A 12,495-nucleotide genomic window follows, 5' to 3' on the forward strand; every position below is an offset into this window, starting at 1 on the left:
ATAGTTCTCAGGATTGCCTGCAATTTTTCAAGTTTTCACGATTTTGAATACAGAAGATTTTATCTGAATTTTAGTTTTTTTATGTTAGATTATACTAACGACAGAGGCAACCCTATGAAATATGAATTTATTTTAGGAGGGGCAAATTGAAAATAATGTAATATAAAACAACAAAAAAGTAAATAATGGGATCAAATCTAAAAACATTAATACAAATATCGAGTGATTAAAGTTCAAAATAAATAAATAAATGAAAAATAAACTTTCAGTGGGGTCACCAACCCCCACTCATTATAACTTGGGTCCGCTCATAATTTGGGGTGAGCGATTCTGGATACCCTTCATTTTTTGGGGAAATTGGAACCAGAATTAGAACCACACAGTGCAAGTTCCCAAAAAAAAGAATCAGAATCGGAACCTGAACCTGAAATGCAAATTCCGATTCCTTACCCGAGTACCCTATAAAAAAAAATTACCCTCTGTTAGTTTAAAAAATGACAAAAATATCTTAAAAGTTTATAAATATACTCCTAACAAATTAAGAAAACCTATTTTAGTAGTTTTCAACTTTTGATTACTCATTCATTTATATCCAATGTGACTCATAAATCCTCTAATCTCTAGGCAACACTTGAATTCAATCAATTTATCACAATTCACATAAAATTTCTCATTCAAAACCAAAACACAAACAGGTTTCAAGCAGGGTACCTACTTTAGGTTCTTTTCCCATGTTCTGATTCCAGTTTCAGTTCAGAAACCTATAGGAACCGAAACTAGGACTGCACAATGTCAGTTCTAATAAAAGGGAACCAAAACCTACCCGCATAGTGTCGAGTCTAGGTTGGTTTTGGTTTTGGTTCTGGTTCTACCTGCTACCCGTGCTCACCCCTACCCATAACTGACGAAAAATTTATTGTAGCCCACAGACAAAACTAGAAAGTTTTTTCAAATGGAAGAAAAATAGTGAAAAAATTAGAGAAAAGCTAATGGATGTTAATTTTTACAAAAAACAATTGTACAAATTATAATTATTTATTTTGACTTTGAGATAGTTTTAATATAACTAACAATATATAATACATTATAATTTTTTATAAAATAAAAAACTATTTTTGTTTACTCAAAAAATTTGACCAGGGTTAGAGCTCGAGGGAGCCAAGGACCCCCTGGCTTTACGCTTGTTACAGTAAATCGTTATATTTGTATAAACTACAGTAAATGAAGTCTGTGTTTTTATCCGCAGGATAGAATGATTATATTTGTATATATTGTTTTTTATGATATGAATGTCCTCATCACATTATTACTATTGACTATTGTATATGTAGCGTATTGAACCAAACTCGATGGCTGATTTAATGAAAGTGATGGTCATAAATCTGATGCTACATTTCCAAATTAACAAAAATTGCCTGAAACATGGCAGCCCCAAAACAAGGCAACCTGTATTTACGACCGTAGCAATTAATTCACAATCCAACCACGTTGAAGACATTGACCCAAGCGTACATTTATACTGTCTAAACATGTATTATGTATATATATGTTTGTTTTTCTACAAGAGAATGAAATAATATATATTTTATGTATCGAACATGTGAGCCTAGCAACAATCCGGGAGCTGCAATATTTCATCAAATCTCATCTTGGAAAATCGAGCAAGCAATCATTGTAGTTAAAATATAATAAGGGTAGCCGAAATCTGATCCGGAATACTGCAATATCTAGAGAGACAGAAAAGGTGTTTAGAGGGAAAGAAAATTATATTTTGACGATAGGTTGATGTAATATATATGTCATTTTTTGATCAAAAAATCTTTAATTAAATTATTGAAGGACCGCCGCCGATTACGTACCCCCCTTTTGCTCCAGTCCATGTTCCATGCAATAAAACTGTCGCTTCCTTATTCATGGACTTGCGGCAATAACCATATCTTGAATTTTAGTTAATTTTAACTATGAGTTTACATCGAATAATTTAAAATATTAAATTATACTAGATTTACAAATTTCTATATTTAAATGGAGGTGATACAGAATGAATAAAATACTCAATAAATAGTAGTAATTACGTGAAAAAGAAGAATGCTACTATCAATGTCTTTTTCACTCTTTTTATGTGTAAAAAGAAAAAATAATAGTAATGTTACATCAGTTTGAATAAATTGAAGAATTTGTATACATAATTGGTATGTGTAACGCTATTTGGATGAAGCTATTAAGCATACATTTTCATAATATAGAGTTTTAGACAATGAATCAATGCCATCGAATGGTTAAAAGTTGTTGAATTGCACTGAAATAATCACTTTAAACTTCTCTTGTTTGTCCATTGATTACATTGGATAAATAGATAGGATTTATGTTATAAATCTCTATTATATAAATTTATAATACCCGCGTAATACTACGTTCATAAACTCTTCTTATAAACTTTCTCTCATAAATACGATGTGACAGTTCGCAATTGATCAATTTGTCCATAGGTCTTGCCTGCCCAATAAGGAGTTCCGTTTGACTAATTACAAACTGTCACATCGTATTTGTAAGAGAAAGTTTATAAGAATGGTTTGTTAGTGTATCTTTATTGATAATACCCTCACCCAAGACAAAAAAATTATAAAATACTTGTATCAAAATTTATTTTATTCCTAGCATAGATGCAGTAGCCCACATCGTTGTAATTATAAAATTATCTCCATCAAGCCATGTCCTAGAGAGAAAGGTCGCAGCTTGTCTGCCTGCAAATCAAGACTCACTAATATAGACAAAACAAAATCCATGAAACCTGCCAAACTCCACACCTTTTAGAGTTCATTTTTGTCTGGTTAAAATTGCTTGTGGCTTTATGTGTTTCTAGAATTGTTATATACATAAGTATACTGATTTAGAGTGTCTAAGATTGATTGATTGTGGGAAGTTTTGTTATTTGGTAGTGTTGCTCGTAAAGGAATACACTATTCTTTTCCCAGCAAATAGAATAATATTTTCAAAATTGCGATGTTTTAACATGATTATTAGAGTAGAGGTTATAAGACTAAAACTTTTACAGATAAATTTGTTCGTTGTTTGATTATGAAAATGTAAAAGAACATTCTAATATTAATTTATCAAAAAGGGTTTTAATATACAAGAATATCTCAAGTCAAACATATACTTTAGAATAAGGGTATTTTTGAGTTTTCAACATTTAGATAAGCTCAAAAAGAGTAAAATAACTTATTTAGAATCCTATAAATACTTTTGAAATATAATCAAACAATCTAAAAAAATATTAAAATTGTTATAGCTAGCTTTAAATAAGCTATTTTGGCCAGTAGATAAGTCTAACCAAACACGACTAATGTTGTATACGCAGATACAAGACTTTATATAAAAACTTTTTAACTGTAATATTATTTTAAAATAAAATAAAAATTATTTTACTGAAGAAATAGTACTTCAATTATATGTTGAAATTCAACTAGCACTTTCAAAAAAAAAAAAGGAAAGAATATCATATATCTAGCAAAGGAAGTTTTTGATAGAACCAGAGTAGTACACGTTTAAACTTTCCAAATATAAATATTCAAATTTATATTTGTTTTCTTCGAACCTATTGGAATAAATTTCAAAAGAAAGGAATGGAGCTTCTTTAGGAGAGTAGGCTTTTTATTCATTTATTTATTTATTTATTTTTTGTCTCTTACTGAACTGAATTCAACCACATCAAGCTCACCTTTAGTGTTAAATTGTCATCTACCAAGAAAAAAAATTCTTCTGTTATCCACAGCCCATAACCCTTTTAAAAATTAAATATTGACAAGCTTACGTTTCAATTTATTGAACGAACCAATAAAAGAAATATATTTTATGCAGGATCAGGATTCTTCCTTCGTATGAATTCAAATATGAGCTTTTATAAAATATTTTTTATTTTGGTAGTTACAGAAATGAAAGATAGTTGGTAAATAAATCTAAACCATAAATAAACAAAAATGCATGAGTGTCATTAATTAGATCCTTCGAAGCTCAGAGAAAATCAGATGAAGATTAGATCCTAATGAAAATTCCAACCTTCTCTTAACGTATTAACTACCTTGAATCGTGGAGGTATTGAGCTTGTGCCTTTTTAAAGCAAATATACGCCTATAACTTAACATTATTCCGGAAAACAAGAAAGTTCAAGCACTTTTTTCAGCTTTCTGAATTTATTATATTATGAAAATTTTCATTTCAAGCAACCATCTACGTGCACTTGTCCTTTATGTATTTGTCTTTTTTGAACTCAATAATACAAACTCTATTCCAGGGCCTCTAATTGTTTTCCTTTGTTGAAATCCCACTTTTAGTAAGAACAATACGTGTTAAAATTAAAGATTATTCAAAAAGTAAAATCACATTTACAAATTTGCATGTTATCAAAAATGAAACAGTATAAGAACACATGTCCACATGCATTGGTTGAAAAGTAAATCAAAAAAGTAAAGATATATATATAGATAACGTTTTCGTTTTCATGTAAAATATGAAAATAACAATAATTATCATGCTAAGTTTCCAGCCCGCTTAAAAGTTTAAGTTTGTAGATGAGGGTTTAACCTATATTAGACCAATATACCTACTAACATCAAACTTGAATTTTTTTTTTTTTCATTTTTTTTATCCAATTTGTATGTGGGGATTTGAACTTGAGACATTTGGCTCTATATTATGTTTGTTTGAAGAATTTGATATTTCAATTCATTTATTACTATTACAAAGTTATAGACATTATATAAAGAAAATACAATTCATTGAATCTCTTAACTATGTCAATTATATGTTACACAATATATTAACATAATAAGAGATTACCAAATAACAAGAGTATCCTAAGACTAATAAAAATAGGAGATTTTAAAATATTTAGTAAATCTCAATATATATATATAACTCACATGTTTGTACATAAAAAAAAAAAAAAAAAAAAAAAATTCATATACTTATGCATAAAAAGAGCAAATGATCTAATATTCCAATGAATTGACTCAACGAAATTTTATTTGACAAGCAACGATAGACAGACTATTCGACAACATGCTATCTGTGTAAATGTTGAAAATGGACAACACGCTACCTTTTCGAATTTCCTGTTGTGGCGACCTGCTTTTAAGCCTATAAATACTCCATGCAATACGCCATTTCAACTCCATCACTAACCTTCAAACTCTCCTCAATTTCTCTATTCTTTTCTTCAGTCTCCTTATAATCATCAAGAAGAAATTAATGGCAAAACCCATGAGTTCTCTCATTCTTTTACTTATTTCAATCCTCTCCGTTACTTCATCTTTAGCAAGTCCTGTGACCTACGATGTGGTCAGTTTAGGAGCCAAAGCCGATGGCAAAACTGACTCAACACAAGCTTTTTTAGCTGCATGGACTAAATCCTGTGGCTCGACTGAGGCCGCCACCATTTACGTGCCACAAGGGAGGTTCTTGCTGGGCAAAGTTGAGTTTAAAGGCGAATGCAAGAACAATGATATTACCCTACGTATTGATGGCACTCTTGTGTCTCCATCAGATTATAACGTTATTGGAAATGCTGACAACTGGATTCTCTTTGAACATGCTAATGGCGTTTCTATTAATGGTGGCACTCTTGATGGCCAAGGTACTGGCTTGTGGACTTGTAAGAAGACAGGGAAAAGTTGCCCCAGTGGTGCCACGGTAAGTTTAAAGATTGATGTTTAAGTACTAAAGTGTCTTCCATTTTGGGTAAATTTATTATCTTAACAAGCTTCCATTCTTGGGTTTAATGTGCAGACGCTGGAGTTCAGCAACTCGAACAATATTGTGATAAATGGATTGACATCGTTGAATAGCCAGATGTTTCATATTGTTATCAATGGATGCAACAATGTGAAAGCCCAAGGGGTTAAGGTTTCAGCCTCAGGCAACAGCCCTAACACCGATGGAATTCATGTGCAATCATCGAGCGGTGTTACAATCTTGAACTCCAGGATTGGGACTGGTGATGATTGTGTTTCAATTGGCCCTGGTACTACCAATTTATGGATTGAGAATGTTGCTTGTGGTCCTGGCCATGGGATCAGGTAAAAATTTGAAAAACAAGACAATCAGATATGGTTATTTCTAATTAATTGTAGTATTTTCAGTTCTGAGTTTGTGATGTTACGTTATTGTTGCAGCGTTGGTAGTCTTGGCAAGGAACAAGAAGAGGCTGGAGTGCAAAATGTGACCGTAAAAACTGTAACATTTACAGGTACTGAAAATGGAGTGAGGATAAAATCTTGGGGGAGACCTAGCAGTGGTTTTGCTAGAAACATTCTTTTTCAACATGCCATCATGAACAATGTCCAGAATCCTATCGTTATCGATCAAAATTACTGCCCTGATGAGGAAAACTGCCCTGGACAGGTAACATCACCACAAGTTTATACATGGATAACTCATTTCATATAACTGTTCCTATATATTTTAAGACTCGACGTAACGAAAATTAATCCTTCACAATACAATATTTTCAATGTCTTCGGTTTACTTGAATTATGTAACAGGCTTCGGGGGTTAAAATAAGTGACGTGACATTCCAAGATATTCATGGAACATCTGCGACCGAAGTTGCGGTGAAGTTTGATTGCAGTTCGGAGAATCCATGTTCTGGGATAACCTTGGACGATGTAAAGCTCACTTATCAGAATAAACCAGCTGAAGCTTCATGCAGCCATGCTGATGGATCTGCTTCCGGTTTCGTTCAGCCTAATAGCTGTTTGGTGTAGTGAAAAATACATGAAGTTGTTTGCATTATTATAATATGTTATAGATGGCGAAAATCATTATAGAATTTATGGATTGGTGTTGTGTCTTTGTATTGCATATTGTCACAAGACGTTGTTGTACGTTTTACAATATTAATTATTATATATATAAGCTCATTACTCTTTGATAGTTGCCCCGGAATAATGTGAACTATAACGCATATACATGACAATACGAGGCCAAAGAGATTTGAAACAACATAATAAACTTTTATTTTTTGGAAAAATCCATCAAATCTTTTTCTAATAGTAAAGAAACAACCGAAAATGGAAACCGGAGATCAATAAATAAGATTGAATCGCCATAAATTTTTTTTAACTGCAGTATAATCTTTGTTGCCAATCCATGTGCTTCCATCTCTATTTTTGAGAAATTATATTATAAATATTCTTCTATTTGGTAGGGGTTGAAAAATGAATTTTGATTAAGGGTTTAAGGTTGTGAATGAGGGCATATTCGTCCTTGAACATTGTGTAGAATGAGAAAGTACTATTTTGTGAGATACTCTTCCAAAATGGCTAGTTCTCAATTCTCACCCTAAAAATAGGACCAAACAATATAATTTCTCTCTCTGTTTTGAGGAAGCTTTTGTACCATTTAGCAGGGTCTTTGGGGATACGGGTTATACTGCATGCAATTTTTATCAGCATAAGAATAAAGGCCAAAGTTCGCACTATCATCTTTTAAACTCCAAGAGAAATACATTTCACATTCGTCCCTCTTCTGCATCATTAATGGATGTGTCTATACATTGAACAATTGCTTCTAAAAGAACTGTAACGTTTATCAAAAAATGTTTTTAATAATTAAAATATTATTTGACCAAGTCAAACAGTAGTAACATGCCTTGACCTAGTCAAACAGACTATAATAAACATCGACAAAAAAATTTTTAATAATCAAAATGTATTAAGTCAGTTTAATTGTCATTATTAGTAGCATTTATTTGCATGCAGCTAAATGTTAAAGATTATTCCTAATGTAAAACCACACATTTATTTGAATATGTCCACATGCCTATGGTTGAAAAGTATACATATTCAAAAAGGTAATCAAGATAGACAACATTTTCATCTGCCTGTAAAATATGAAATGTATTAAAAATAAACATGCTTGTGCATAAAATAGTATATGAATAGTGCGAGATAGATATAATGACAACTGCTTAAGTGAAGATATATGAATATGTATTTATAAAATAGTATTTAGCATGTATATGAAATATAGTTATAAAGCCAAGTGAAATTGGAATAATATAACTTTTTATTTCTTTATATAATCGAACAAATCTCTTTATGATAATAATGAGGCAAGCTTTAACCAAGCATTTAAAAACACAATAATAAATCAGATTAAATTGCAGTAACTATTTTGAATTGCAAAATAACATTTGTCGGCAACTCATATGCTTCAATCTCTAAGTTGTGAGGAAGCCTCGATACCATTTAGCAGTCTTTGGGGATTCCGGTTACACTGACATTATTATCAGCTTAATAATAAAGACCAAATTTTGCACTATCATCATGTAAACTCCAATAGAAATATCCTTTCACATTTGCTCCTCTCCTGCATTAGTAATGGACAACATTAAGTATTTATGTGAATAAATAAAACTTAGAATTAGTTGTATATATTAATCTACTTCAGAACGACATCACTTTGTGAAAGTTCAGTTGGCTCCTGGTGTGTTAGACTCTTACACTGCATACCTTTTTTGTCAACAATGCCTTGCGAAACTTTGTCACATTTAATTAGTTCTCCATTAGTGGACTTCTTTGTCACATTTAATATTACCTTTCTTAATCAATCCTTCTACTATTTAAGGTTTTCACTTCTATACCTATCTGAACGCAAGGACAAGCTTCTGCCATATGTCAAATCAATGATGGTAGGATGCCTGATTTAATTCGTTTCTACTGTGAACAATTGACAATCATAGGATAATTACTTGATTTAAAATTGAATGAAGTTACGCTATCGTAATGATTAGTTTTAATACTAATTTTGGGGCTGTTTGTTTTTTTATCTTAAGTCTGAATGTAACCAAGAGCATGGGCATTATTCTGGTTGCTAGAAATACTGTTGGCACTAAAGGATAAAGTGTCCAGGAAGAAAGGGAAGAATGTTGTGATTTTGAAGACTGGTTTTCCATTTGAGAAAGCAAGTGCTTCCTCAGTAGAATTGTGCAACCATAATCGAGAAATTTAAGAAAACAAAAGCACTAGATGAAGGAAAAAAGAGAGAAAGCTATATGAATATTGTTATGCCTGAAAAGTTAGGGCTAATGTGGACTCTCGTTAGCAAAGCACAATCAGGGTTCAGAAGTTTTGTGTCATCCAAGCACTGCCACATCACGCATTGACGCAAGGGGTATGGTTCCTATCAGTGAATAGGTCAGTACCAAGCTTGCGAGTGGTTAGGGATTATCCGCCTATCCAAACCCTATGCAATTTAGGATATTTCTCGTGCAAATAACCAATGGGACACAAAGAAGGATTTGCACGGCAGCTACCACTTGCAGACTTATAATCATTATCTTGACTCTCCCACTGTAAATAGAGGACATCCCTCTCGTCTACGGGATTGGATAATCTTAGTCTAAAATAACTTACACATTCTCTCTATCTTTTTGTATTCTCTCTAGATTATAACTCAGCTCGTTTTACGCGACTTGATTTTACCCATCCATTAATACAATAACAATGGACGTAGGATTCGCTTTTGAGTATCTAACCGCTTTAAATATCGCTTCTCATTCATTGTTTCATCTCATGTTTCCTTATCACGTGTGATTTCTAAGTCTACTTAGCACTTTGTACGTGCGAGTCGTTGGTGTCAAAATCAAGTATCAACAAATGAAGGTTGATGGCTCCATTTTGGTGTTATAATTCATAATCCTGATACTTATCTTCAGTGGCGGATTTAATTAATGACAAGTGGGGACCACGGCCCCCACTTAAACTTTAAAAAATTTCAGATTCTATATATATTTATTTATTTGCATTTGCCCCCTATAAAGACTTTGACATTTTGCCCCCTATAGAACTTTGACATTTTGGGAAAAGAACAGATTTTGTTTTTGATTTTTGAACTCTTACCAGTTACCAGAACACAACACATGCCAAGAACCTCTCTCCCTCTTTCTCTCATTGTGTAGGTGCTCTAAAGACTAAACTCTCAATTCCTCTCACCGAACTCTCCTTCCAAGTCTGAACCAACACTACTTTCATCAATTTATCAAAAGGTAATGTCCCTAATCCTAAATCCCTAATTTTCTCTATTCAATCAATGTTTTACAATTTTAGAACTTTTGTTATTGCATTTTTCCAATAAAATTGAGTATTATATATTTAGAATTTGAGATTTGAATTATAACTAAACTTGAATCCACTCCTATGGCCAACCAGAGTCGTTGAAGGCCCTTACCATTTAGCCAATGCGACAATCCCAAACGTTTTTGAACACGGTGATTCTGTAAACCTATTGGCAACCCACACTAGCTGACATAGATATCAAAGTCTCTCTGCAAACTGTAGTACCTTTCCCCTGTTGTTTCTCCCTATAGTAAAATATTCCTAGAAGCAATATGTCCCAGCAAGAGACTAAGAGTTGTAAAGAATCCAAGCCTGAATTTCCCATATAGTATAATATCTTAATTGAATGATTTTAAGAGATAACGTTATCCATAAATCAAATTGAATGTTTTAGTGATGATATCTTTATGTTCATGAGATGACAATGAATCTGTTTATATTAGGTTGTTTGTTGTTGATTATTGTTATTGTTTAGTAAAAACTGCACAAAATATTTATTAAAAAAATAATAAAAAATAAAAAAAAAAAAACCTATCCTTTTGCTGTATCAAATAAATATAAGTTATATGGCTTGTGGTCCCTTATGTTTGTTTGTGGTTTGTTGTCCCTTGATGTTTGTTTGTGGTTTGTGGTGCCTTGATGTTTCTTTATTGCTTCTCTAATGTTTGTAAGGCCTCACATGTTTATGTTAAACAAAGTACAAACCATTTCAAATATTTTTTTCTTGTTGCAGGGAGATCTTTGTCTATTCTTGAAAAGAAAATGACATTAAAACATCCACAGCTGTGAGAATACTTGATACATATATCAAACATTGCACAAATAAATACTAACATGATGCAGGGACCACAAAGCACAAATATGGCAAAAGGCTATTGACTTGCATTAAATAAAATACATAAGATTTTTTCAAAACCTCAATGCCTCTTTTGCCTTCTCCTTGAACTCAATGCAAATGTCAATGTGCAATTGAAAGTTATACCAAAAGATACAACTGATAACATGTTTATGTTACAAAAACTTATTATCAACAAAACAACAAAACTTATTACAAAAGCTTACTAAAACTTATAATTAACATAAATAACTAATTATTTCTAGAATTTATACAAAAACTTATTATGAACATAAACACACACACACACAAAAAAACCTTATACAAAATCTTAAAAGATGCATATTAAGATTTTTAATCAACCACAAACGAAAAAAGGACCAAAAAAATTAGTTCTTTGTTGACAATATCAAACAAAATTTAAACTTTATAAACAAAACAACTAATTATTTATTGTTTGTAAAGATTAGCTTGAGAAATCATTGTTTGTATATCTTTCTTTCTCCTCATTAAATTACTTGACTAAATCAAATTTTTAAAAGAGTTGACTTCTTTTTTTCTATAATATGCATGATTCATGTTAAATGAGTCTAAAAGGAATCAAACCACAAAATATCACATTCTTATTGTCTTTCCATTACATGTATGTAATCACTATAGGTTACTATGTATGTCTTATTGTCTTTCCATTACTATGTATGTAAATCACTATAGGTTGTTATTCTTGTACAATTTCTTATTGTTTTATTTGTTTAAATTTCTTATTAGGTATGCATATGGATAAATTTCTCAAAAAAAATCACCAATGACCAATCATCCTCATCAATCCAAGAAAGTAAAGCCAATGATAAAGAAAATGATCCATTAAAACAAGTCATGTAGAACTAGAAGCCATCTTAAATGATCTTCCATCGATCCAGCTCTATGGCCTAAAATCAATCATTCATCCTAATTAAGGGATGCAATTAGAAGATTTTACTTGCAAAAGAGTTGTTGCCAACCTCGGAATCATGCATTTCCATTGACAAAATTTGGAAAAGGTATTTGTTGATTTAATCTTGGTTGATGTGTTTGGCGATTGACTTAAGCATAGTGTGACTAAAGATGCTGCATTCTGTTTGTTATGTTCTTTTTAGACCTACCATATAAGCCAAGTGGTAGTGACGCTTTCTTTTTGAGGGATTTTGTAATTGAAAGAAATCAAAATATTTTCAAATTCATGTTGGCCAACCAAATAGTGCTCATCCAAGCACACAGAGTTGTGTGAATTTAATGAATCAAAAGCAACATATCGAAGTGGCTCTATCTAGCAATCAAATCAAGTTAGGACTGAATACCGAACTTGCTTGACTGCATCCATTATTTGCATTAGATTTCTTTTGCTCAAGTGTTGGCATTTCGTGGTCATGATGAAACTGAAGACTTGAAGAACCTAGGTAACTTTCTCAGACTTCTTCATTTTCTAGCTCAGCATAATGAATATTTTAAGATGGTTGTTTTGAAGAATGCACCTGGGAATCTTAAATTGATGAACCAGTGATT

At 31.8% G+C, this 12,495-nt stretch overlaps 1 protein-coding gene across 1 annotated transcript; it reads left to right on the forward strand.

Annotated features, from left to right (window-relative positions):
- Nucleotides 1-5,197: 5,197 nt before the first annotated feature.
- On the forward strand, nucleotides 5,198-6,837 carry LOC116115927 (polygalacturonase-like). The gene is made up of 4 exons (XM_031402063.1): nucleotides 5,198-5,691; nucleotides 5,788-6,077; nucleotides 6,174-6,402; nucleotides 6,543-6,837. Exons 1-4 carry the CDS (start codon nucleotides 5,251-5,253, stop codon nucleotides 6,762-6,764), a joined length of 1,182 nt encoding a protein of 393 aa, XP_031257923.1. The 5' UTR covers nucleotides 5,198-5,250; the 3' UTR covers nucleotides 6,765-6,837.
- The last annotated feature ends 5,658 nt before the right edge of the window (nucleotides 6,838-12,495 follow it).

The sequence above is a fragment of the Pistacia vera genome, unplaced genomic scaffold, assembly GCF_008641045.1.
Source record: "Pistacia vera cultivar Batoury unplaced genomic scaffold, PisVer_v2 Contig757, whole genome shotgun sequence".
NCBI classification, from domain to species: Eukaryota; Viridiplantae; Streptophyta; class Magnoliopsida; order Sapindales; family Anacardiaceae; genus Pistacia; species Pistacia vera.